A 26,860-nucleotide genomic window follows, 5' to 3' on the forward strand; every position below is an offset into this window, starting at 1 on the left:
ACAAATTATAGTACTTGTGGTGTGCAGGTATGGTGTGGGTGGTCAAGAATGACTGTAGTTTTAGAAAGATGTAACTAGTGCTAGACACTGTGTATTTAACTACAGTGAATGTTTAAAATATGTCGTATTGAAAAATGGAGGAGACTTACAAGTAGATATATGTCCTAATTCTTCTCAAAGCCAAAAAAAATTTTTAAGTCTATCCTTTGACTCAATATTCTCTTCTAGGAATTTAGCCTAAGGAAATAACTAGACAACCACTCAAGTATGTAACTTCAAGAATATTTATTGCAGCATAGTTTCTCATATTTTTATTTTTATTTTTATTTTTTTTTGGTGGTACGTGGGCCTCTCACTGCTGTGGCCTCTCCCTTTGCGGAGCACAGGCTCCGGACGCGCAGGCTCAGCGGCCATGGCTCACGGGCCCAGCTGCTTCACGGCATGTGGGATCTTCCCGGACCGGGGCACGAACCCGTGTCCCCTGCATCCACAGGCGGATTCTCAACCACTGAGCCACCGGGGAAGCCCCAGTTTCTCATATTTTTAAAGATTGAGAGCCACCTAAGTGCCGCCCTACAATAGGAAACTGGTTTCAGTGAACTAGAGTTCACCAAACAGTGGAATACTAGGCAACCATTAAGAATGAAGTTAGCTCCGACTTCCCTGGTGGTGCAGTGGTTAATAAGAGTCTGCCTACCACTGCAGGGGACATGGGTTCGAGCCCTGCTCCGGGAAGATCCAACATGCCGCGGAGCAACTAAGCCCGTGGGCCACAATTACTGAGCCTGCGCTCTAGAGCCCGAGAGTCACAACTACTGAAGCCCGCGCGCCCAGAGCTCATGCTCCGCAACAAGAGAAGCCACCACAATGAGAAGCCCACGCACTGCAAGGAAGAGAAAGACCCGCTCACCGCAACTAGAGGAAGCTCGCGTGCAGCAACAAAGACCCAACTCAGGCAAAAAAAAAAAAAAAAAAGGTTCCTGTTCTTGAGAAATTCACACCGATGTATTTATGAGGAAAGGGATATATTGTGTGCAACTTACTCTCAAATGGTTCAGAAAAAAATACTAATGTGTACTTAGAAAAATAATGATAAAGCAAATGTGGTCAAATGATATCAATTGGTGAATCTGAGTGAAGAATATCCTGGAATAATTTTTAGTATTCTTGCCTCTTTTCTGTGAGTTTAAAATTACTTCAGAATAAAAAGTTAGTAATTTTAAAAAATTGTGCTGGCCAAGTATCCTTATTGGCGTGGAAAGGTACTCGGTGTGCACCAGGCTGGGCCGTGAGTGCCTCCATGCTGGGGCTGTGCACAGCTGCTCATGACACCTCTAACCACCCTAGACTCTCAGTTCTCTGAGCTGCTAGAGGAACTGGGTATGTGGCCGACCCCAAAGCTGTCCTGGGTTGACTCAAGAAGGTTGAACGAGTCAGGGGCCTGCGTTCTCTTTTGTGATTTTATTTACTCCAATTTTTAATTCAATGACTGGCATTCCTTGCATCCCAGGGACCTCTGCGGTGGAGGGAGGGAGACATGGGAGGAGGGGAACCCACACAAATGCAGTGTTTGCTATGGATAATCCAGACTGCAAAACTTAGTGGAGACAACGTTCATTTATCATTGATGATGATCTTACACGTTCCCCTCCAAAAGAAGGCCTAGATTTCCCCCCAAACCAGCCCAGCATCTTCCCCATTTCCCAGAAGGAGAAAACTAACAGCCCAGCAAGGGCCAAGGGGAGACCCAGAAGTCCCCTGTGTTCCTTCTGCCAAGATGAGTGGGTGGAAGCGTGCAGATTCTCTGAGAAGCATCTGGACTGACCTCTCAAAACAAGCATCCTCTCCATGCGAGAGGAATAGGAGATCTCTCATCACCCCACACCTCTATTTCCAGGTCCTGACCCCACCCCACCCCCCAGGGCATAGGGCAGCCACCTTGCAGTTCCCACCTCCAGAAAGGGGAGACCACCACAACAACAGAAGGACTGGGACTGCTCCCAGGGGCCCCGTTCCCCCTTCTATCACTTGCACTCCATCCACACTGTCCTTCTTCCTCGCCACCTCCCCAGGGGTTGTCAGGGACAGAAGGCCCCTCCCTCATCCCCCTCAATGTTCCTCCACCCCGCCCCCCCCCCATCACTAGGGTGTCCAGGACATTGTGTGACTCAGGAAACAGCTCAGACGTGAGGTTCGCAGCAGGCCGAAGAGGAGGAAGAAGGGGCCGTGGGAGCAGAGGGGGTGGTTACTGCCTCAGTGAGGGCTCTGAGGGTCCCACTGGAAGAGGCAGGGGGGATCTGGGCTTGGGCAGGGGCTCTGGAATGCAGCCCCCTTCACTGCTGCTGCTGCTGCTGCTGTGTCGGTCAGTCGTCCAGACCAGAGGTGAGGCGTGGGGTGGGAGAAGTGAGGGGACCCACCTTCCTTAGGAGGATGTCCAGTGGGTTGGGGACAGAGGGTCAAGCCCCATGCTTTGAGGCGACACTGGATGGAGAAGATTCTCACCTCCCAGATGGGACTGCCGGCGGGGAGAAACAACTCTGCCCCTGCAGCTACACAGACCCAGGCTGTGGGCCCCGCGCCAGGGGTGGTGACGGTGGGGGGATGGGTGAGAAGGTGCCCACCCCCAGGGAGAACCAAGTTGGCCCTGGAACTGGGGGACAGCGTGCTCTTACAGTCACGTTTAGGAGGAAGGGAGGGAAAAGAGGGACCACCTGCTAGGGGAAGAGATGAGAGGGAACGGGAGATGGAGACACGGGAAGGTCAAGGGCCCACCAAGTCCCTTTCCCGGTCCAGCTGTCGTCCCCCCCCCCCCCGCCGCCACCCACCCCGATGGCTCAATGCTGGGCCCTTCCGGGAGGAAATCCCTTCAATGTTTCAGCCATTCACCTCCCAGGAGTCCCCTCGGCTCCCCCTCCTGATCCCTGTTGTCTTGCTTCCGAGGGATGGAGCCTGAAGCTGGACTTGGGAGGCCAGAGAATAAACAGGAAAGGAGGGGTGGGGATTCGTAACTGAGAGGCCTGGGATCTAGGGGGCTGGGGAGTGAGCACCACGTGGAGACTAGGAACAGGAGTATCAAGGCAATGGTGGTTTAGAGCACCTGCGCGGGGCTGGTCTCTCCGGAGCATCCAGGGCAGGAAAAGCGGAGCGTGATGCTCCCTGGTCCCATCTCATCCTCATCTCCATCTCTAGGGCTGCAGTGCGGGAGTTTCCCAGAAACCTGTGCCAACGGAGGCACCTGCCTGAGCCTATCTCAGGGGCAAGGGACCTGCCAGTGAGTGTACCTTGTGGGAGTGGGAGACTGGGAAAGGGAGTAGGGGAGGGGACGGGGAGAAATGGGAAGAAAGGAGGAAGGGAGGAGGTGAAGCAGGTGAGGGGAAACAAATGAAGACAAAGGAGGGAGAGAGGAGAGAAAGCAGAGGGCCAGGAAGTAAGCTCTCCTGTCTCCTCCCCTGCCCAGGTGTGCCCCCGGCTTCCTGGGTGAGGCATGCCAGTTTCCGGACCCCTGCCAAGATGCCCAGCTCTGCCAGAATGGAGGCAGCTGTCAAGCCCTGCTTCCCACCCTTCCCAGCTCCCCCAGCCCTCCCTCTCCCTTGGCCCCCAGCTTCTTCTGCACCTGCCCCTCTGGCTTCACTGGTGAGAGGTGCCAGGCCCAGCTCAAGAACCCCTGTTCTTCCTTCTGTTCCAAAATGGGCCGCTGCCACATCCAGGCCTCAGGCCTCCCACGGTGCTCCTGCATTCCCGGATGGACAGGTGAGGAGCAGCGAGGAAGGGAGACAGGCAGGGGCAACGGGCTGGGCTGTGGGGTAGGACAGATGGAACTAGAGCCTGAGAGACTGCGAGCCCCTTGAGGAGAGAGGCCGAGAGAATCAACAAGCCAATTCTCGGTGAACCATCTACCCAAGATTGACATTCACCGACAGGATAGTACTGACCGCTAAGATGTTGAGGTATTTCCAAGCCAGCTGGTAAACAGCTACTGCCACAGCCCCCTTCGCACGCCACCCTGACCCCTTTCCCAGCCCCTCAGCCTCCCCCCGGTCCACGAGCTAGAGGGTTAATGCCTAGCACAGCAGGGGACTTCCAGGACTCTGCATTCTGAGCACCGGAATGGCTTCTATTCTGAGTGGTGGGAGCCCATACTGTCACCTGGGAAGACTGCAGGGGTGGGCGGTGTGCTGGGGAGCGGGTGCAGCCCTGGAGCGAGAGAGCAGGACACGCGATGGGCAGGGTGTGCTACCCCGAGGAAGTGGTCAGGGGAGCCTGGACTGAGCTGCGAGACCCTGGAGAGAAAGGTTCCATAGCCCCTCACCAGGATGGGGAGGGCTGGACCAGGCAGCAAAGGCCACGCCGTCAGAAAGTGCTTGGGATGTGGGTGCATCCAGGAGGGGGCGGACTAGAGACAAAGATTCTCAAACTTGGGTAGGCATAGCAGTCACCTGGAAAGCCTTAAAAATACCGGTGCCCCGTCCCAGAGAGCCTGCCCTAGTGCATCTGGGGTGGGCCCAGGACATGGAGATTTTCTAACTGACGAGGAAATTCGGAGGAAACTGGGCCTGAGACTGGGTGTGAGAGACCAGCGTATGTGACGATAAGAAGGATGGTCAGTGGCAACTTGCCAGGCCTTGTGCTTCAGAGTAGGGGCTCTGGGCGGCCCCCTCCTCGGGCCCACAGCCAGCTCTGCCACTGACTAGACACGTGACCTTGCATAAGATATTTAAGCTGTCTGGGTCCTCGGTTGTCAGCCGATGTCCACACTTCATAAGGTTGTTGTGGGGAAGAAAGGGGGCGACGCTCAGGAAGTGCTTACTTAGCTCGGTAGCAGCGCCGCTGCCGTCACCGCCACCATTCCCACTGGTGCACACGGCTGTGAAGTGAGTCTCTTTACCGTTATCCGGACCATCACAGCCACCTGAAGATCAGGAAATCAGGATAAGAGAGGCAAGACGACTGCCCGAGGGCACACAGCTGGCCGGGGCAAGGCAAAGGGCTAGGTCTCCTGCTTGCAGAGGCTGCATGCTTTCTAATTCGCCACCAAGGTCACCACTAAAGGAACCCTACGTCCCAGATTTTCCCAAGCAGGACTGATTCACAGTACTCCCACCAACAGCTACATGTTCAGTTTTCAGCTTGAAAAATGTGGTCACTCCAGATATAACCCTCCCAAAGAATGATAAAAGTGAGGGTGATGGAATAGGGCAGAGAGGGTATGGGAGGGAAGGGAAGAAAATATGGAAATTCGACGCAGAGATAACCCAGAGCGAGAGCTGGGCCATCTCAGAGGAGCTGCAATTTGTGCAGCGCTAGGAAAATGCCCCCCCTGCCCTCTGCCTCAGGTGAGCACTGCCAGCTCCGGGACTTCTGCTCAGCCAAGCCCTGCGTCAACGGAGGGGTGTGTCTGGCCACATACCCCCAGATCCAGTGCCGCTGCCCACCTGGCTTCGAGGGCCATGCCTGTGAACGCGATGTCAACGAGTGTTTCCTGGACCCAGGACCCTGCCCCAAGGGCACCTCCTGCCATAACACCCTAGGGTCTTTCCAGTGCCTCTGCCCCGCTGGGTGGGGGGGTCCACGCTGTGAGCTCCGGCCAGGACCCTGCCCCCCCAGGGGCTGTCCCAATGGGGGCACCTGTCAAGTGGTTCCGGGGAGAGACTCCACCTTCCACCTCTGCCTGTGTCTCCCAGGTGTGTCCTCGCAGGGGTCCTCCTGCAGCCCCTCTCTCTGGGCACGGAGGTTGTCTCCCATGGGTCCCCTTCCCTCAGCTGATCGCATGACCCTGTCAGGTTTCACAGGCCCAAGCTGTGAGGTGAATCCCGATGACTGTGCCGGGCACCAGTGTCACAACGGGGGCACCTGTCAGGATGGGCTGGGCACCTACACCTGCCTCTGCCCAGAGGCCTGGGCAGGTGAGTCGTTTCAGCCGAGTTGATGGCACCAGGGGCCCAGATGGTCAGCCCCTGTTCTCCACTCCTCCCAGGGCCCCCAGCTCCAGCACCCGTCCCCTTCCCCTTGGCAGGCTGGGATTGCTCTGAAGATGTGGACGAATGTGAGGTTCAGGGTACCCCTCGCTGCAGAAACGGGGGTACCTGCCAGAACTCAGCTGGCGGCTTCCATTGTGTGTGTGTGAGCGGCTGGGGCGGCACAGGCTGCGAGGAGAACCTGGACGACTGTGTTGCCGCCACCTGTGCCCCAGGATCCACCTGCATCGACCGTGTGGGCTCCTTCTCCTGCCTCTGCCCACCTGGCCGCACAGGTGTGACACAGGGTAGAGGGAGGCGGGAGGTGGGAGGTGGAGATGGTATGTGACAGAAGCACCCGGAGGGCAGCTGGGGGCTTCCAGCAGCCTCTGAGAGCCTCGCCTCCACTCTGCCCTCCAGGCCTCCTGTGCCACATGGAGGATATGTGTCTGAGCCAGCCGTGCCATCGGGAAGCCCAGTGCAACACCAACCCCCTGAGGGGCTCTACATTCTGCGTGTGTCAGCCTGGCTACACGGGGCCCACTTGCCACCAGGACCTGGACGAGTGTCAGATGGGTGAGGCACCTCCACGTGAGACCCTCTCTGGGCCCCCAGACAGCCTCTGCACTGAAGAGGGAGACAGGCAAATTGTTTTCCAAATTAAAACTATACACATCTTGGAGATTCCCTGGCGGTCCAGTGGTTAGGACTCTGCACTTTCACTGCCAAGGGCCTGGGTTCGATCCCTGGTTGGGAAATTAAGATCCCGCGAGCCACACGGTGGCCACGTAAATAAATAAACATCTCTTTTTCCTGAGTTTGTCCACTTTTGGCATCTCTGCCTTACACGGTCTTCTCACCAGTCCTCGGCCCTAGAGGCCCCATTTAGTCCTCCTCCCTTTTAAAGCCACAATCCCTTTCCCCACTTTGATCTCATCAGCCACAAACGGGGTCCCCACACCTTCCCTGCCACTCTGGCCTCCTCGCCCTTCCACCACTGACCCCTGCGGACTCCCAGGTCTTCTCTCCTCCTAGCCCAGCAAGGCCCCAGTCCCTGTGAACACGGCGGCTCCTGCCTCAACACGCCCGGCTCCTTTGAGTGCCTCTGTCCCCCTGGCTACACGGGATCCCGCTGCGAGGCCGATCACAATGAGTGCCTGTCTCAGCCCTGCCACCCTGGCAGCACCTGCCTGGACTTGCTCGCCACCTTCCAGTGCCTCTGCCCACCAGGTACCAGCTGAATGGGCCCTCAAGTAGAGGAGACGGGAGACTGATCCTGAACCCATTGGACGTGACCCCTCTAGAGCACAGATAGCCTCAGGCCGGTTGGGGTCAGACAGCAAAGAATGCTTCTCCTCCTCTCCTCACCCCCCAGATGAAAGCTCTGGGAAACCGACGGCCCCTGGGAGAAGGACTGCCACAGACCGTAGTGAGGCTGTGCACTGCTCAGCTCTGCATGCATTTCATAGACACCGCAGGGTACACAAACTGGTCCACCGTACACAGAGGCCCATCAAGGGAGAGCAGAGCAGCAGTTAATAAACTTTTCATGCTGCAGCCTCTGCTTATGCCAACCCAGAATGCTCCTCCCTAATCATAGAAACTCTCCCCTGTAGAGATTGAGAGTAAACCTTTAAAATCCCAAAGGGTCTGTGTGCTTGAATTTGGTACAGCGGGAAAGGAATGCTGCGAGACTGCACCTACCTACAAGTTAGTGTTAAGGGGGGTAAACATCTCCCCAGGGAGACAGTGATAGAGCCAATATCAGGGAGCTGAATAAAACCAGAAAAATAACAGCTTACTTTGTGCCTGAGCATCTTACATGCATTATTTAATCTTTACAGTAATCCTATGAAGTCAGCATTGTTACGAAGACACTGAGGCACAGAGAGGTTAAGTGACTTGTTGAAGGTTGCCCAGCTAGTAAGTGTTAGAGCCAAGATTCAACCCCAGAGCTTTGATAGTTTTACCCACTATACTACACAGCCTTCCTAAGCTGAGAAGCACCCAAAGAAAAAATGCTGAGAAAACTATCCACTAATCCAAGGGACAAGGTTGTAGATCTCAAGGGGCTTCAGAGGCAGGTTCCCCAGGCAAGAAGAGGGAGGCAGCCGAGGTCCAGAGTCTGATCCACCTTTAGTTCAGGGTGAGACAGTGGAGACCAGGAGGAGGCCGAAGAAGCAGGACAAGTATGGGAGTGATACAGGTCCCCAAACGCCCTTCAAGTCCCCACCTTGGGGATCCCTGGTCTCCCTGGCACAGAGGTCTGCCCAGGTAGAACAAGAGGAGTGAATCACCTCCAAGCAGAGGCCCATTTGTCACATTGGTACCTCGAGGACCTCCAGGCTGATCAGCCCTCCCGGGTGAGACCTGCCTTCTGTGCACAGAAGAATGGCCCCAAAAGGCACTTCCCCGGAGCCCTCCCACATGTTCCGGCAGGTGCCCTGCTCCCTGAGCTTTCACACCTGAGGGGGGCAGAGCCAAACACAGCAGATCAGCAGGGCCTCGGGTTCATCTCTCCAACCCACACGCAGATGGCCCCCCTGGGAGGGGCTGCCTGCTGGGGCACAGGGCAGGTCAGGGAGAGGGCTGGTTCTAGAACCCGGGCCTCCTGGGCAGAAGGGGTGAGCAGCTAAGGCAAGGCTGGCCTGGCTGAGCCTCGCCCTTGACCCCTCCTCAGGCTTAGAAGGGCGGCTCTGTGAGGTAGAGACAGACGAGTGCGCCTCTGCCCCTTGCCTGAACCAGGCTGACTGCCACGACCTGCTCAATGGCTTCCGGTGCGTCTGCCGGCCCGGTGAGTGCAGATTCCACTCCACGGTTCCAGCCTGGCAATCGCCCGTGGCCTCTTGAAGCTCTCTCGGGCCAGACCGAGGAGCGCCCCATTTCTCCAACTCCTTCTCTGTTCTCCAAACCCTCTTCTTTTACGTCCTCCAAATCTTCCCCTGCTTATGCACCCACCCTCATCTCTGTCCTGCCAAGTCACCCAAATATCCCTCCTCTCCAGCCCTCCTGAAGAGTCCTCTGTATTCTCCCCCTGCATGCCGGGGCTCCTCGGCTGGTCTTGGCACTGTTCGCCATGGATGCAGGGAAAGTCTCCCCAGGCCTTCCTTCTCCAGCTTCACGGGACATCCCTCTATTCCCTGTTATGATAATAACTGATGTTTATTGAATATTTACTCTAAGCCAGGCACTTGGCTATGTACCTTTCAGGCATTATCTCATTTAATCCTCTCAGTGGTACCATGAGTAGTTTATATTATCATTTCCGTTTTACAGTGGAATAAAGTGGAGCCTAGAGAGGTTGGGTAACTTGCCCAAAGTCACACGGCTGGCAGGTGGCTGTTTCACCTTTCTGCATCACCCTCCTGTCATCTCCACCTGCTCCAGGTGTCTTCTCTGGAAGTCCTCCAGGTTCACCTCTCCTAGCAAGGGAAAGGGCCAGGACCTGTATTTATTCTTTTGATAAAATGTATTTTCAGCATTAGTACACATATCCAGTTATGCCTTATTTATATAAAGACTAAAGTTACCAAGTTATGCTCTATTTGGTCTTGAAATCCAAATCAGGATTTGAGAAGCCCCCATATTGCTGCCTTCATTACATAATGACACATTTAGACAAAACCCCAAACCAAACCATTTGAAACAAGATTCTCTCCCTTGCAATTTGTAGCAATGTTATTTCTGTATTTGTAAAGAGAAGGCTAAATACCAGTGTTAACTCTTAATTTCTTGTTTGAATCCATGAAATCATGCCTGTAAAGCTCAAACATTTGTAACACACTCCCTCATAAATCTAGAGAAAGCCAAGAAAAGAAAAAAAAACGACCTTGGTCATCTCTCCCCTCTCACTCCCAACCCCACCAGGATTCACCGGCCCCCGGTGTGAGGAGGACATCAACGAGTGCAGAAGCTCTCCCTGCGCCAACGGTGGGCAGTGCCAGGACCAGCCTGGATCCTTCCATTGCAAGTGTCTCCCAGGTAAACTGGGGCTCAAACACTGGAGGCGAGAGTGAGGGCAGGGACAGACTTCCATACAGGTCCGTGACCCTCCTGCTGTGCCATAGGCTTTGAAGGCCCACGCTGCCAGGCGGAGGTGGACGAGTGTTTGAGTGGCCCATGCCCCACTGGAGCCAGCTGCCTTGACCTCCCGGGAGCTTTCCTTTGCCTCTGCCCATCTGGCTTCACAGGTCAGCAGGGGAGGCGTTGGAAAGAACTGGAGGGGTATTTGAGTCCATTTGGGGTACAGTAGAGGTCACTGATGGGCATTTGAGGATTGGGATGTGAGAACAGAATGAGAATGGAACCCCTTAAATTTATGCAGTGCAAAACCTGCACAACCGTACAGGAGCTGAGGGTGAGTGTTATTGTAGGACCCACATCAGGCCCAACATGAGTGGTATGACTGGGGATCAGGAGCAGAGGATGAGGTTCAAAGGCAAAGCATTCATTTGCTTATTTAGCAAACATTTATTAAGTGTCTACTATGCCAGACACAGACACAAAGTTAAGTAAGAGTTGCTATCCTCAAGTGGATTTAAATCTACTGTAGAGAGACCAACAAGTTGATTATGGCCCAGAGACGTGCTCTGAGAGAGGAATGCACAGGATCCTATAGGAACACAAAGGACTGGCCAACCCAGACTAGAGATGAGAAAGGATGACTGAACAGAGTCTTAAAGACTGAGTAGGAGTTTGTCAAGACAGAATGCTAGGCAGCGTGTTTTAACTGCAGATAACAGCATGTGCAAAGGCACGGAGGGAAGAAAAGCACACCCCGCTTAAGGGAGTGTAGGACATCCAGAGCTTAGGCTACAATGGGGCAAAGGTCAGAAACATAGCAATTGTAGGAAGGCCATGACTTGCAGGACCCCATGTGTCATTCTGAAGACGTCGATATCCTGAGGCATTAGGGAGCCACTGAAGGACAGGTTCATGGGGAGTGAGCAAGTCATGCATAAGAAGCGGCCTTTGGCCCCATCAAGGACAGGGAGGGACTCTGTTTTCTCTCTGACCCATCTCTCCACCCCAGGTCATCTCTGTGAAATTCCCCTGTGTGCCCCCAACCTGTGCCAGCCCAAGCAAAGATGCCAGGATCCGGAGGAAGAGGTCCACTGCCTCTGCCCCAGTGGAAACCCTGGCTGTGCCCCAGCTGAAGACAACTGCACCTGCCACCATGGGCACTGCCAGAGGTAACATCTTCCAGGCCCTCCCCGTTTATAGTATCCTCTGGGTCCTCCTCAGCTAGGGCAGGAGAAAAGAGCCAGTGAGGGGTGAGTCTGTAGGAAATGACCAATGGGGAATAGGAAGAAGATGGCAAAGTTCTGAGATCACAACCAATGGGAGGGTTTGACTGGTGAGTGTTATCCAGTGAGGGGAGAGTTCATAAATAAAGAGGGAAACAGAGGACTAGGGAGGTCAAGCAGAAAGAAGAGTATTAAATCCCAGGACCAATTCATCTCATCATTCATTAGACAAATATTTATTGAACATCTACTATGTGTGGATACATTTCCAGGCATTGGGGGAACGACACAGAACAAAAGAGACAAAGTATCTACTCTCATGGAGCTTTGGTTCTAATGAGGAAAGACAGACAATAAACAAGTTATAGAAGGGATGGATGAATAGATGATAGATAGATAGATAGATAGATAGATAGATCTAGTTGGAGAAAATGAGTGGGACAGGTAGGGCAGAAAGGGGACAATGCTGAGAGCAAAGATGCTGAGAAAGGGGCCAGAGTCTCAGGGCCAAAAAAAACAAGTCATAGGGGTCTGACCAATGGGGAGGGAAGAAGAGAAAACCCCCCCTTTCTTTTTATGACCAGATCCTCGTGTGTGTGTGATGTGGGTTGGACAGGACCAGAGTGTGACACAGAGCTGGGGGGTTGCGTCTCCACACCCTGTGCCCACGGAGGGACCTGCCACCCCCAGCCCTTTGGCTTCAACTGCACCTGCCCCACAGGTTACACAGGTGAGGCTCTCCCTAAACCATATATACCCTGGGCTGACCACCATCTAAATCAAGGGCAAGGCCAGTGGAGACATGTGTCCAAAGGGCTCTGGGTCTCAGTCACCACCAAGAAGAACCGGGCACGGGCTGGGACTTCCCTGGTGGCCCAGTGGTTAAGAGTCCACACTTCCACTGCACGGGGTGCAGGTTCCACCCCTGGTCAGGGAACTCAGATCCCACGTGCCCCACGGTGAGGCACGGGCTACAGAGGGCACGGGTGACGTGCAGGAGGTGGTGAGAAAAGAAAAGAGGTTGGGGGATGGGGGTGAGGAAGGGAAGGAAAGGGAAGAGGAGGAAAAGAAGAGAAAAGGAGGTTTCCCTTTCTCAGACCCCACCCGCTTCCCTCAGGGCCCACTTGCAGCGAGGAGGTGACAGCTTGTCACTCAGGGCCCTGTCTCAACGGTGGTTCCTGTAGCCCCAGCCCTGGGGGCTACTCCTGCACCTGCCCTCTGAGCCACACCGGGCTTCGCTGCCAGACCAGCATTGACCACTGTGCCTCTGGTGAGTGCCCACCGTGTCCTGGGGCTGGGCCACAGGAGGACAGAGAAACTGGCCAGGGTATGTTTGTACCACATTTAGAAAAAAATCAACTGGACACAGTGAGCCGTTGTTTGGGTGGGGAAGTGGCAGGGGGCGGGGTGGTGCCCCACGTGTTGTGTGACTGAGGCCGCAGGCCAGGTTACAGGCAAGGAACCCAACCCCTCACAGCCTCCTCTCTCCAGCACCGTGCCTCAATGGGGGCACCTGTGTGAACAGGCCCAGCACCTCCTCCTGCCTCTGCGCCACGGGCTTCCAGGGCCCACGCTGCGAGGGAAGGGTCCGTCCCAGCTGTGCGGACAGGTGAGCAGGGCACAAAGACCCCTGGAGGGAGGGAGGGAGGGAGGGAGCCCTCCCCACCCTTCCTCTCCATCTCCTCTAGGGCGCCTTGCTGCCTCTCATCCCACATCCCACATCCTTTCCCTCTGCCTTCCCTCCTACTTTCCCATCTCCCCAGTGGTCGCCTGCCACCACATCACACACTCCCTCCCCTTGTTGCCCTGGCCTTCCTCCTACCGTGCCCTCCCTCTTTCTTATCCAGCCCCTGTAGGAACAGGGCAACCTGCCAAGACGGCCCTCAGGGTCCCCGCTGCCTCTGTCCCCCTGGCTACACAGGAGGCAGCTGCCAGGTGAGGGTCACTGAGCCAGGTGTGCTGAGGAGGGAGGGGCAGGACAGCTCTAGTGAGAGGGTCTCGGGTATTAAAAGGCGGCAGCAGGGAAGCTTAGGAGAGGTATCCATGTGAAAGGAGGTTTGGAAGTCTAGGAGTTGAGGTCTAGCTTGAGATTTGTATGGTTCACTGAAAGGATTTCTGATCCCAGCGACTGTTCTGGGATGTGGGTATCCAAGGAAACCAGGGAGGGTGACCTAGTCCCAGACCATTCAGAAGAGAGTTCTCAAGGTAAGGGATTTTGAGACACTGGCAGAGGACCATCTCTAGGCCTGGGAACCTGATGCTCTTTCCTGCCTCACGCTCCCTCCTAACTCTCAGACGCTGATGGACTCATGTGCTCAGAAGCCCTGTCCACACAATTCCCACTGCCTCCAGACTGGGCCCTCCTTCCAGTGCCTGTGCCTCCAGGGATGGACTGGACCTCTCTGCAACCTACCGCTGTCCTCCTGCCAGAAGGCTGCTCTGAGCCAAGGTACTGACCCAAGGACTGACTATGGAGCAGATGAAGAGCGAAAGAGTGTCCTCCTCTACCCCACCCCTAAGGACATCCACACACAACATTTGGACAAACAGTGGACCAAGAGTCAAAGCAACACAGACAACCAGTTATTGATGCTGCAGCTCAACACCCAGGACAGCCTAATACAACTCAACTCCTAGCACCACGTTCAACACAACACAGGCAACACCACCCAGCCCAGTCAACCAGACTCCAGTTTAACACAACCACCAGGGCCATAACCCAGTGATCCAGTGTGGAACAACTCAGCACTGTCTTTACCATCATAACTCAACTAGAGTGAACCACACTTAACCAACTACACTCAACACACTTGGCCCTGCCCCACTCACTTGGATGTTATTGCAACCCCCGGGTAAAAGAATACGCTCCTTGTTCAAATAAGTTTTGTTATGAGAAGAACTTAGGAAAGAGACCACTGTGAGGTTAGGGGATGGCTGATGGGAATCACTGTGAGAGAACATCAGAGGATGCAAAACCCAGGGGATGGACTTACACCATTAGCTAAGCCATTTCAGGTGTCCCCACCTGAAGTTTCTCTTGAGTTCTTTCTTGCTTGAGACATTTAAAGCCAAGAATATAGTTGCTTATAATGCCCTGATAAGCCAAAGAAGAGGTATTTCTCTCCATTCTGACAAAACAGGCAGGAGGAGGAACTTGATTTTTTTTTTTTTTTTTAGTTGGGGTATAGTTGATTTACAATGTTGTGTTAGTTTCAGGTGTACAGCAAAGTGAATCAGTTATACATATACATATATCTACTCTTTTTTAGATTCTTTTCCCATATAGGCCATTACAGAGTATTGAGTAGAGCTGCCTGTGCTATACAATAAGTCTTTATCAGTTATCGAATTTTAAAAATTAATTTATTTATTTATTATTTATTTTTGGTTGCATTGAGTCTTTGTTGCTGCACACAGGCTTTCTCTAGTTGCTGTGAGTGGGGGCTGCTCTTTGTTGCGGTGCACGGGCTTCTCATCGCGGTGGCTTCTCTTGTTGTGGAGCACGGGCTCTAGGCACGTGGGCTTCGGTAGTTGTGGCAAGCGGGCTCAGTAGTCGTGGCTCGTGGGCTCTAGAGCGCAGGCTCCACAATTGCGGCCCACAGGCTTAGTTGCTCCATGGCATGTGGGATCTTCCCGGAGCAGGGCTCGAACCCGTGTCTCCTGCACTGGCAGGCGGATTCTTAACCACTGTGCCACCAGGGAAGCCCTAGTTATCTATTTTATATAGAGTAGTGTGTATATGTCAGTCCCAGTCTCCCAGTTTATCCCTCCCCCACTTACCCCCTCGTAACCATAAGTTTGTTTTCTACATCTGGAAATCTATTTCCATCTTGTAGATAAGTTCATTTGTACCCTTTTTTTTTTACATTCCACATATAAGCAATAGCATACGATATTTGTCTTTCTCTGTCTGACTGAATTACTTCACTCAGTATGATAATCTCTAGGTCCATCCATGTCGGGAACTTGATGTTTTAATCTCTTCAGGGTCAAGAGTTACTGACTCCTCAGGCTCCGAGGGGCCTCCACCCACCCCAGGAATGTTAGCGGCCCCTCCTTGGACCTCTCTGCTCATTGTCTGGAGCCCGTGAGCGTCCTTCCACCCCACCTAGCTTTATCAATCCCTGTGTGTCTCTCTTCGCAGGCACAGAAGTCTCTTCCCTGTGCCAGAATGGAGGCATCTGCATCGACAGCGGCCCCTCCCATTTCTGTCACTGTCCCCCTGGATTCCAAGGCAGTATATGCCAGGAGAGGGTGAACCCCTGTGAGTCCAGGCCCTGCCAGCACGGGGCCACCTGCATGGCCCAACCTAATGGTTACCTCTGCCAGGTGAGAGGGTCTAGAGGAGGTGGGGGAAGCCAAAGTTGGGCTGGACGTGGGAAACAGCAGTCATGGGGCAGAAAGGGGAGGGGGAGAGGGCATTTTCTTTTCATTTACCCCACACATCCAACCAACCACCAGGCCAAGTTATTTTACCTCCTAAATATTTCTCAACTCTGTCCTTGCCCCTTCACCCTCATCCCCCTGCCGTAGACTAGGGCTTTGCTGCGTTCCACCCGGACACCTGCATCAGCCTCCTAACTACCATCCCTGCCTCCACACTGGTCCCCCTAAAGGTTCAGCCTCTACTCCATCACTAGGGTGCTCTGTTGAAAATATTAAGCTGGCCTGTCACTCTCCTGCTTAAAACCCTTCAGTGGCTGCCCGCCCCTTTCACAATGAAGTCCCAAGCCCGGCGCGCCCCAGCCCTGCCTGCCTCTCAGGCCTCATCTCTCCCCGCCAACCCCTAACCCTGCTCCGGCAACACAAAACTGCAGCTGGGGGCTTCCCTGGTGGTGCACTGGTTGAGAGTCCGCCTGCCGATGCAGGGGACACGGGATCGTGCCCCGGTCCGGGAGGATCCCACGTGCCGCGGAGCGGCTGGGCCCATGAGCCATGGCCGCTGAGCCTGCGCATCCGGAGCCTGTGCTCCGCAGCGGGAGAGGCCACAACAGTGAGAGGCCCGCGCACCGCAAAAAAAAAAAAAAAAAAAAAAAAAAAAAAAAAAAAAAACTGCAGCTCACTTCCCTACACCCCAGACTGGCTCTCTGGGGGTTTTCCTCACCCCTCTTCCACTGGACGGTGCCCAGGAGGCGTCTGCCTCAGGGGAATGTCCCTAACTTCTCTCCAGACTGGGTCAGGGCCTTACCTTGGTGGTCCAGGTCACTGAACAGGACGGGAAGGCAAATCTGGGATTCAAGTCCAAGCAGCCTGGTCCCTGTACCCACGACCACGAGTCTGGATAGAAGGCATGATCCTTTAACCACCCTCTTCCTTTAACTTTAAAATTTTTTTAAACTTTTTATTATGAGCGTTTTCAAACATACACAAAAGCAGCATACTGATTAGTAGGGAACCCCCGTGTACCCATTACTCAGCTCTATTTCCTCTTTCATGAAACTCCTTCCTCCAGAAGTTTCCAAACACGCCCCTCGTCTGCTTCTTCCAGCCCTCTGGCCATTCCTCGGATGCTTTGTGAATCCTTTTTCCTCCATTTTTCTGAAGCCTTCCTGGTACTCCATTCTTGCATACTCTCCTTCCTCCTGCAAGAACTTGGCACATGATACAGACGTCATCAATGACTCTTCTCTCACTAGCAAAATGATATGAAATAATCAGAAAATGGTTAAGGTCATCAGTTATGGAGTCATAGACTTGCATCGAATTCCAGCTCTGCCACCTACCAGCTGTGGGGCTTGTGCAAGTCACTCATCTTTCAAGGAATCAGTTTCCTTTTCAGCAAAGTGAGACTCAAATGAGATGAGCCATATAGAGGGTCGTTAGGAGGGTTCTATGAGGTTATGTATATAACTCATGCAATCAATGCCAGCCGTCTCTCCTCTGGTTGACTGAGAATTTCACGGAAGCAGGGATGAGTTCTAATTTTCTCTGTATTCCTAGAGCCTGAAAAGGTGCCTGGCACAAAGCAGGCATTCAATAAATGGTTATAAATTAATTAAGTGTGAGAGAACCCAGTGGGTGTGTGGTTAGGGGAAGAAGGTTTTTTCAAAAACGGAGCTATATCTAGTGGCAATGAATCAAAGAGCTTGTCTGGGACTGGGAAGTGGTTAGGTCGTGTATTATCAAATAATTGTGTATCATGTGGAGTCGAGGTAAAGGGATTAAGCTACACGTGGCTGTGATGGATGGTGAGTTGAGTGATGCCTTGAGTTGGAAGGTGGGGTGCTGGCAGACTATCTGGGGCTGGGTCCCCTAGAGCGCCAGGATGGGCTCATTTACTGGCTCCCTGTCTGACCCTCTTTGCCTACAAGTGTACACCAGGCTACAGTGGACAGAACTGCTCAAAGGAACCCGACGCTTGTCAATCCCAGCCCTGTCACAACCATGGAACGTGCACCCCCAAACCTGGCGGCTTCCACTGTGCCTGCCCTCCAGGCTTTGTGGGGCTGCGCTGTGAGGGCGACGTGGATGAGTGTCTGGACCAGCCCTGTCACCCCACAGGCACAGCAGCCTGCCACTCTCTGGCCAATGCCTTCTACTGCCAGTGTCTGCCAGGACACACAGGTAAGGTCTGAGAGAGGGGGTACGGGCATTTCTGGGCACAGCTGAATTGACCATGGAAACCCAGACAATCCCCACCCGTGAGGCAGCCTAGCCATCTGGTCCATCCCCCTGCCTCTACGCCCCACGCCAGAAAACACACCCACCACCCCTTTGCCTGTGCGGCTAGTGCTGGGCCATCTCCCAGGAATGAGCTAGGAAGGAGGCAGTGACTGAGACAGGGTGTTATGTTTAACCCCACCCCTGCCACAGGCCAGTGGTGTGAAGTGGAGCTAGACCCCTGCCAGAGCCAGCCCTGCTCCCACGGAGGGTCTTGTGAGGCCACAGCAGGACCCCCCCCAGGATTCACCTGCCACTGCCCACAGGTGAGTAACCACAAAGCTGCTTTCTCTGTTGTCCCCAACGCTGACGTAAGGTGAGAATGCCTGAGCCAGGAACCTGGGGGAGCACTGGAGTGGGAGTTATTGGAGAGAGCCATCTCATGTCCACAGGGGTAACTGGCTCTCAGCAGGAGTCATGGGGAAAGGCAGGATCAGGTGGTAGCATAAATGGAACTTTCAGAAATCATGGGTCCCCAAGGCCAGCTGGGTGAGCTTGGATAAGTCCTTTTAACTCCGTGTATTTGTTTATAGACCTCAGATGCATAAAAGTGGGTCAATCTTAAGCCTTGGTTCATGATACACTAACATACGAACTAACATTAGTTTATGTACTGCCTTCTTTTAATTATCCTTACAAGATAACACCCATGAACCTAAAACAAGAATTACAATATTAATTTTCATGTACTTATGTCCTCCTGTATCCTGTTCCCCTTCCAGAGGAAGAGAAAGTACATGATCCTATCTCCAAGGATCAAGATAATCTAGTATTAGTTCAATTACTATTACTCTATTAACAGTTTCATCTTCCAGGAGTCACATCATGATGACAGTTCACCCATGTTTTGTTTTGTTTTGTTTTGAATTGGTGTATAGCTGACTTACAATGCTGTGTTAGCTTCAGGTATACAGCAAAGTGATTCGGTTATACATGTACATATATTCATTCTTTCACCCACATTCTTGCGAACAGCTGTGGTTCATCCATTCTCCCCACTATGCAATATGTCACTGTGTGAAAAAAAAAAAGGGGGGGACATGGTTTCAACTACTGTAAAATGATGAATTTGATGTTCTCTGAGGCCCCTTCCAGATATGAGAATCTAGGACCCTCTGAGTTATCTTAATGCAGGGATTAGCTTAAGGGGAGGTGGGGAGAATAATACAAGGTCCTTCCCCCAATCTCTCTCCTCCTCTCCACAGGGTTTTGAAGGCCCCACCTGCAGCCACAGAGCCCCCTCCTGCGGTCTCCATCACTGCCACCACGGTGGCCTGTGTCTTCCCTCTCCCAAGCCTGGATTCCCACCCCGCTGTGCCTGCCTCAGTGGCTATGGGGGCCCTGACTGCCTGACCCCGCCCGCTCCTCCGGGCTGTGGCCCTCCTTCTCCATGCCTACACAACGGCAGCTGCTCAGAGACCCCTGGGCTGGGGAGCCCGGGCTTTCGATGCTCCTGCCCTCCCAGCTCTCCAGGGCCCCGGTGTCAGAGGCCTGGAGCAAAGGGATGTGAGGGCAGAAGTGGAGATGGGGCCTGCGACGCTGGCTGCAGCGGCCCCGGAGGAAATTGGGATGGTGGGGACTGCTCCTTGGGGGTCCCAGACCCCTGGAAGGGCTGCCCCTCCCATTCTCGGTGCTGGCTTCTCTTCCGGGATGGGCAGTGCCATCCGCAGTGTGACTCTGAAGAGTGTCTGTTTGATGGCTATGACTGTGAGACTCCTCCAGCCTGCACGTGAGTCTGAAACCCTGACGGGCTGGTTTCCACCCTAATAACCATTGCCAATTAGGGGCATAAGACGCTAGACTCCAGCCCAGAGGAATGGGGCAGCATGAATATTTAATGTGGGGACCAAGAAAGAGGGCACTGCCTCTTTCAGAGCTACCCTCTGAGAGCTGTGGGATCTCTGGCCTCAAGCTTCTCTCTCTAAGCCCTGTTGCCATGGAGTATCTCCCCTAGCAACCAGCATCCCTGAGGGAAAAGGGCTTCCCTTCAGGGAGACAGGACTTTAGGAGGGTAGAGTGGGGACAGTGTTAGGAAACAAAGGTGTCAGTAGACATTAGGGTGTCTGGACTACCCACCATCCAGGGTCTAAGCCCATTACTCTAGAGCTGCCCCCACTTAGCAACCAGAGCCCTAGAGGCTGTGGAATATCAGGAATCCTCTCTGGGATGAGGAAGTCAGGTTTCTTTTGGGGTCCTGAGTCCCCGTCTCCTCAACCCACAGTCCAGCCTATGACCAGTACTGCCGTGATCACTTCCACAACGGACACTGTGAGAAGGGCTGCAACACTGCACAATGCGGCTGGGATGGGGGCGACTGCAGGCCCGAAGATGGGGATTCGGAGTGGGGACCCTCCCTGGCCCTGCTGGTGGTGCTGAGCCCCTCAACCCTGGACCAGCAGCTGCTTGCCCTGGCCCGGGTGCTGTCCCTGACTCTGAGGGTAGGGCTTTGGGTAAGGAAGGATAGTGATGGCAGGAACATGGTGTACCCCTATCCTGGAGCCCAGGCCGAAGAGGAGCTAGGAGGAACCCCAGACCCCTCTCACCATGAGAGAGCAGCCCCTCAAACACAGACTACAGGCAAGGAGACGGACTCCCTCAGCACTGGGTAAGAAGGCTGGGAGGCGGGGAAGAGGGGGCAGAGATTTGTTTTCTAACCAGCAGAGGGAAGGGAACCAGGGACCAACCGAGGGGTCTCTGAGGTGCCTTCCCCACAGGTTTGTGGTGGTGATGGATGTGGACTTGTCCCGCTGTGGCCCCGACCATCCTGCATCCCGCTGTCCCTGGGACCCTGGGCTCCTGCTCCGCTTCCTTGCTGCGATGGCCGCAGTGGGGGCCCTGGAGCCCCTACTGCCAGGACCCCTGCTGGCTGCCCACCCTCGTGCAGGCACCAGTAGGTGGCCCCGTCATTTCCCCCGACTTTGCTCCCAGGCCAGCTTTCATGCCAGCAACCAGCAATGAAGTCAAATGAAACAGAAGCACTGGCACCCCAAATGTTCTTTGTGGAGACTTACCTTTGTTAACGTTTTTCTCCAGCTAGATCTCCTCATGGCCCATTTGCTCTGCAATCTCCTTTACTTCCCTCAGTACTTTATTCTAACCTCGATCACAGAGCACCCACAAACCTTGGGTTCTGGTCTATTCTACTAAGCCGAGAGTATCCAACCATCCCCATATCAAACAATTCATAGCACATGAAAGAATAATAGCTCTTATATACCACTTACTATGTGCCAGGCCTTGCTCTAAGCATTTTACAGTATTACCTTATTTAATCCTCCCAATGACGCCTATGAGGCAAGTACTGTTATTATTCCCATTTTACAGTTGAGGAAACTGAGGCAAAAAGAGGTTACTGCACTTGCCCAAAGGTCTCACCAGAGTACCCAGCCTTACCAGGAACGGCCTCTTTTTCTGACTGTGTCTCTTCCACCAGAGCCCCCCGCCAACCAGCTTCCCTGGCCTGTACTGTGCTCGCCGGTGGCCGGGGTGCTTCTCCTGGCCCTCGCGGCTCTTCTCGTCCTCCAGCTCATCCGCCGGAAGCGCCGAGAGCATGGGGCCCTCTGGCTGCCCCCTGGGTTCACTCGAAGGTCTCAGACTCAGCCAGTTCCCCGCAGACGCCGGCCCCCCCTGGGCGAGGACAGCATCGGCCTCAAGTGAGAGTGAGAAAGAACTGGGGCTCAGGGAGGGGACTCTTTCCTGTGGAGATATTTATGATCAGAAGCAATAAGAGATGCTATGCAGAAGTTGAAGACACGGGAAGGGGAGAGGGGTGGGAAGACTGCTGGAAATCTTAAGGACCCTGAAGGTCCTCTACCCACCCACCCCCTTCCAGGGCACTGAAACCAGAGGCAGAAGTTGATGAGGATGGAGTTGTGATGTGCTCAGGCCCCAAGGAAGGAGAAGAGGCGGACCAGGTGAAAGCACTGGGGCAGGAATGGTCCTAAAGTGATGGAGGGGTTGAAGGGACAAGTCAACCTTCCTTCACTGATCCTTGCTCTGATCCCCAAGGCTGAAGAAATGGCCTCACCCTCCAAGTGCCAGCTGTGGCCTCTGAGCAGTGACTGTCAGGAACTCCCCCAGGCAGCCATGCTGACTCCTCCCCAGGATTCTGAGATGGATGTCCCTGATGTGGACACCCGTGGACCTGGTATGTGAGCCAACCCAGACCAAGAAAATGAAAACTCCCTTTGACCCTTTTAGAATCAGAAAGTCCTTTGATATCAGAACTGGAGAAACTAATATTAGAGTGAGTGCTTCAAACAGCCATTCTCAAAGTGTGGTCCCAGGACAGAAGAATCAGCATCACCAGGGAAATTGTTAGAAATATAAATTCTCAGGTTCTACTCCAGAGCTACTGATTCAGAAATTCAAAATATTGGGGAATCTGTGTTTTAACAAGCCTTGCAGGTGAGTCTGAACCAGGACTCAAGTTTGAGAATCACTGTCCTAGAATGTTAGAGTATTAAGGCCTGATGCTTCCTTTTAACAGACGAGGAAACCAAAGCCCAGAGAAAAATAAAGTAGAAAGTCACTTGACTAAGGCCACACAAAATCAAGAACCCAAGCTGTGATTCTCCCTGAGCCTCCATGTTCTCCCCCTCCCCCAGTTGTCTCCCATTCTTCATGTCTCTCACCCACAGATGGGGTGACACCCCTGATGTCAGCAGTCTGCTGTGGGGGAGTGGAGTCCAGGACCTATCAGGAGACATGGTTGGGAAGCCCTGAGCCCTGGGAACCTCTGCTGGGTGGAGGGGCCTGTCCCCAGGTTCACACCGTGGGCACTGGGGAGACCCCCCTGCACCTGGCTGCTCGATTCTCCCGGCCAACCGCTGCCCGCCGCCTCCTTGAGGCAGGAGCCAACCCCAACCAGCCAGACCGGGCAGGGCGCACCCCCCTTCACACCGCTGTGGCTGCTGATGCTCGGGAGGTTTGCCAGGTCAGTGCACACTGGGGTTGCTAAAGGAAACGGGGCAAACTTGCAAGTAAGGCTGGGCAATAGCATCCTCTGGATTTGGCAGAGAGGAAGGTGATGTGAGACTGGGGACTGAAAGAGAAACAAGAACAGATGTATGAATATGGATTCGGAGGTGGTTAACAGTGTGAGGGACCTTAGCTAGCAGTCCAGGTATACCAGGGGTCACTGGTCCTCTCTGCCGCCCCACCCCCACCCCGCCCCAGCTCTTACTCCGCAGCAGACAGACTGCAGTAGATGCGCGGACAGAGGATGGGACCACAGCCCTGATGCTGGCCGCCAGGCTAGCTGTTGAGGACCTGGTTGAAGAACTGATTGCAGCCCAAGCAGATGTGGGGGCCAGAGATAAATGGGGTATGGATCTTGGGGAAGTTGATGTTGTGCAAATGGGGTGTGAGATAAGATGCAAAAAGGGGGGTCAGCAGAGGGACCAACTGGAAGCTGGGGCATTCCCTCTCACCCTGCTGTCAAGGCGGTAAATGTGCAGTGCGGTGGCAGTAGGCAGCAAGTGAGTCTTCCCTCATCCTCCTCACACACACTCACACACACACACACACACACACACACACACTACCCTAGTCCACTGGGAACTAGGATAGGGGAAGAGTGTGAGAAGGGAGCGGGTCTCGTGGGAGGGACGTGGTCTGCCGGTCCCATCAACTCCAGAACAATGCCCCATTGTCCCTCCCGCGCGCCGGTGACGTCACTGGGGCAACGCTTCCTGCAAGCCGGCGGTCACCCGGGCAACGCTTCCGCCTTTGAGGGACCCGGCGGGCTGAATAGCCCTTCCCCCAAGTCCAGAATCCGTGGGAAACAGGAACCCAGGCGTCGGGCCCCCAGCCTCGGGGTGACAACCTCTCACGTGGTGCCCTAGGGAAAACAGCGCTGCACTGGGCCGCCGCCGTGAACAACGCCCGGGCCGCCCGCTCCCTTCTCCAGGCCGGAGCCGATAAAGACGCACTGGACGGCAGGGTTAGACCGGGTAGCGGGCCCCCCACAATTAAGCTGACGCGGGAGAGGTGCAACGCGCCGGAACTCCGAAAAACCTGAAGGGGGAGGGACCACCGGTCAAATAGGAGGGCCAGCCCTGTGGGCGTGGCCTTCCCTGACAGCCCGCCCCTTGGCTGTTTCCTCCCGGGCAGGAGCAGACGCCGCTGTTCCTGGCGGCCCGAGAAGGAGCCATGGAGGTAGCCCAGCTACTGCTGGGGCTGGGAGCCGCCCGAGGGCTGCGGGACCAAGCCGGGCTAGCGCCCGGGGACATCGCCCGCCAGCGCAACCATTGGGATCTGCTGACGCTGTTGGAAGGGGCGGGACCACCGGAGGCTCGTCACAAAGCCACGGCGGGCCGCGGCGCCGGCGCCTTGCCGCGCGCGCGGACCGCATCAGGAAGCGTGCCCCCTCGTGGGGGCGGGGCTCAGCCGCGCTGCCGGACGCTGTCAGCCGGAGCCTATCCTCAAGGCCGGACTTTGTCCGTAGATTTGGCCGCCCATGGGGGCGGGGCCTATTCGCACTGCCGAAGCCTATCGAAAGGAGTAGGAGAAGGCCCGCCCCTCCGCGGCCGTAGGTTTTCTGCAGGCATGCGCGGGCCTCCGTCCAACCCTGCAATGGTGCGAGGAAGATCCGGGGTCGTGGCCGGGAGCGGGGGTGTGGCCTCAGCTGTTGACTGGCCCTGCGATTGGGTGGCTCTAGGAGCCTGCGGCCCCGCCTCCAACACTCCAATCCCGCCTCCTTGCCTTACTCCGTCCCCTGAGCGGGGGTCCCCTCAAGTTGCGTGGGGTCCCCCAGCCCACCAAGTAATACCCTTAAATGCGGGAGGCGAGGGTCAGAAATAAAAGGCTGCATGTCAGGGAGGGATTCTAAAAGTGAGTACTCATTAAATGACAAGCAGTATGGAAGGCCTCCAGATTTTAAGATCCTTGAGCCTCAAAAGTGAGGGGTCTTGAGTGTAGTGTCTCTCCCAAAATGGTGTATGCCACATCGTCTTCCACGTGGAGAAACTACAGCCCTGGAAAGAGGGTTCGGGGTGCTGGGATGAAGCAGGCCCAGCCTCTCTCACAGAAAATAAGGATGAGGTGTTACAGGAGGATGGAGTGGAATGGAAGAAGTACCCCTGAACCAAGAACTGCAGACAGATAGAATGTAAGATGTTCTTTCCTGTATATTGTTCCCAAAGGGAGCCTCTATCGCCTGTAACCCCCACTACCCACAAACAGCTGACAGATATTTATTGAGCACCTCCTGTGTGCCAGGCACTGTGTAGGCACAGAAGGCAGGGCCAAGGGTCACTCCAGCTGATGACTCCTTGCATTCTCCCCACCTCACCCCACCCCCAAACAAACCACTGCAGGGATGAAGTGCCACTCTTCTAGCCACCACTGTATCTAAGAACCCCAAATCTGTCACCCCATAATAAAGCTGATTTGAAGTGTTACCATCTTTTGGAGGGGTTGGGGAATGGAAAAAACACAAGGTTGACTGCAGCGTGTTTTCAGAATTTTGTGCCCTAGGTTCAACATTTGGATGGAAGCTTTGAATATAGTTTTAAGAGCAGGAATAAGTAGATTTGGGGTCCTATGTTAACTTAGGGTATCATCTAAAGGCAAGAGTCTCTAGTAGCCCAATGAGAAACCACACACACACTAAACCATGCATACCCTTTGTCCCTCTTCCAAGGGCATTTTTTCATAGCCACTTGGGAGATTCCTGAGGCCTCATGTAGAGGGAGATGGAGAGAGCATCTCAAACTTTAACCACCATTCAGCAATATGGTTATACCTCTTTCATGGTGATAGACCTGAGATACGGAGACATGAAGCATATTGAAAACTAATAATAACTACCATTTATGAGCATTCACTATGTGCCAAATGCTTTATCACATTTGATCCTCATATCAACGCTATTAAAAAGAAACCTCCGTTTTACTCTTTCAGAAACTGAGGCACAGAGATTGTATTTGCCCAAGATTGCAAAGCATTAAGTGGCAGTACCTGATCTCTTCATCATATTTCATGATCAAAGTCACTCAGCTAACATGACAGGCTGCCATTCAGAGGTCCCAAATGTCTCTGTCCTGTTCCCACCTTGGTGCCAGCCAGCCTGACCAGCATTGATCAAAGACCAAGCCAGGTTGTGGTCCTCTCCCTTTTCCATTTCATGACAAGAGGAAAGCTTCCCCTGCGTCTCTTACATTTGGTGCATGTTTTGTGCCCTAAATAGACTCTAAGCACGTATAGGGCAATGATAACGATTCAACACATATTTGTTAGACACAGTGCTTAGGGAATATGTATGTGTGAGGGCCTGACATCCTTGGATCTGAGTCCTCTGCTTCCCACTAGAAACATGCCCCTCCCCGACCCAGTAAGTGTGAGGGAAGCTGGGAAGCAGGGGGCAGGTCCTTGTTAGGGAAGGTACCTGGGGTAAGGAGTGGGGGGGTGGGGGGATTCTGAGGAGTGAAACCACTTCCTCTGTAGCTAGTTCCTGTGTTGACAGAACTGAAGGGGAGGAGGGGGAGTGGAGGGAACAGAGCAGGGGGTTAGGGGGCTCCTGAGGCTCTGGAGATGAGAAAGCCAAAAGTCCTTCCCCCTCTGAACCCCTATCCCTACTGCAGCTGGAGGAGTTTTCCCAGTCTCTGTGCTCCCCCGGGGCGAGAGAGGTCAAGCAAGCCGTTGGGTGGGAAAAGAGAACTGGAGGAAGTTGACAGGGATGGGCGGGGCCCGGGGGGGGGGGCTGACCAGGAACCCAGCTTCCTGCTCAGTACCCAGGCATCCAGCCCCCGGCTCACCCCCACCCCTTTCAGCCCCTACTCCCCTCAGGAACTCGGGGTTCCGTCCCTCCTCCCCAATCCCAGCTACCCCTCCCCCATCGGTTTCTCCCCTCCAGGGGATGGAGGCTGAGAGACCCCAGGAGGAAGAGGATGGTGAGCAGGTGAGCTCGGCACCGGGTTGGGGAGGCTGGCATTGGGAGAGAGGGAGGTGAGAGGACCTGAGGCAGAGACTGAGTAATGGTGGACTAAAGGGACTTGG

At 54.3% G+C, this 26,860-nt stretch overlaps 2 protein-coding genes across 7 annotated transcripts in view; both read left to right on the forward strand.

The window, feature by feature from the left end:
• Window positions 1-2,179: 2,179 nt before the first annotated feature.
• Window positions 2,180-25,263, forward strand: NOTCH4 (notch receptor 4). Of its 5 annotated transcripts, XM_059078160.2 has the most exons (30): window positions 2,180-2,382; window positions 3,190-3,271; window positions 3,458-3,750; window positions 5,334-5,681; window positions 5,781-5,903; window positions 6,014-6,250; window positions 6,375-6,530; window positions 6,990-7,184; window positions 8,635-8,748; window positions 9,822-9,935; window positions 10,022-10,144; window positions 10,987-11,146; window positions 11,785-11,930; window positions 12,318-12,470; window positions 12,692-12,809; window positions 13,048-13,135; window positions 13,496-13,649; window positions 15,345-15,529; window positions 17,512-17,764; window positions 18,014-18,126; window positions 19,066-19,589; window positions 20,082-20,465; window positions 20,575-20,750; window positions 21,294-21,513; window positions 21,693-21,774; window positions 21,869-22,007; window positions 22,501-22,796; window positions 23,039-23,186; window positions 23,707-23,804; window positions 23,975-25,263. In XM_059078160.2, the coding sequence occupies exons 1-30, from the start codon at window positions 2,322-2,324 to the stop codon at window positions 24,662-24,664; spliced, it is 5,973 nt and encodes a 1,990-aa protein (XP_058934143.1). In that variant the 5' UTR covers window positions 2,180-2,321; the 3' UTR covers window positions 24,665-25,263. The 5 variants fall into 5 exon arrangements, with proteins under 5 accessions (XP_058934143.1, XP_066862499.1, XP_066862498.1 ...); XM_067006398.1 differs by lacking the exon at window positions 23,707-23,804; XM_067006397.1 differs by lacking the exon at window positions 20,575-20,750 and having other exon boundaries at window positions 20,082-20,437.
• Window positions 25,264-26,295: 1,032 nt separating this feature from the next.
• The window catches only part of GPSM3 (G protein signaling modulator 3), a 2,216-nt gene continuing 1,651 nt past the window's right edge, over window positions 26,296-26,860 (forward strand). Inside the window, exon 1 of one of the 2 annotated variants that reach the window (XM_059078194.2) lies at window positions 26,296-26,762. In XM_059078194.2, the coding sequence (XP_058934177.2) occupies window positions 26,541-26,762 (222 nt within the window). In that variant the 5' untranslated portion in view covers window positions 26,296-26,540. The remainder of the gene's footprint in view (window positions 26,763-26,860) is intronic. The other variant, XM_067006405.1, reaches the window with a different exon arrangement.

The sequence above is a fragment of the Kogia breviceps genome, chromosome 10, assembly GCF_026419965.1.
Source record: "Kogia breviceps isolate mKogBre1 chromosome 10, mKogBre1 haplotype 1, whole genome shotgun sequence".
In the NCBI taxonomy this organism is placed as follows: Eukaryota; Metazoa; Chordata; class Mammalia; order Artiodactyla; family Physeteridae; genus Kogia; species Kogia breviceps.

Excerpts from the sequence above, each read along its gene's own strand:
- NOTCH4 (XM_059078160.2), top strand. The coding sequence starts at position 2,322 with ATGCAGCCCCCTTCACTGCTGCTGCTGCTGCTGCTGTGTCGGTCAGTC. Across the intron at positions 12,810-13,047 it reads CGTCCCAGCTGTGCGGACAG|CCCCTGTAGGAACAGGGCAA; the intron begins GTGAGCAGGGCA and ends TTTCTTATCCAG. Across the intron at positions 21,514-21,692 it reads GAGGACAGCATCGGCCTCAA|GGCACTGAAACCAGAGGCAG; the intron begins GTGAGAGTGAGA and ends ACCCCCTTCCAG.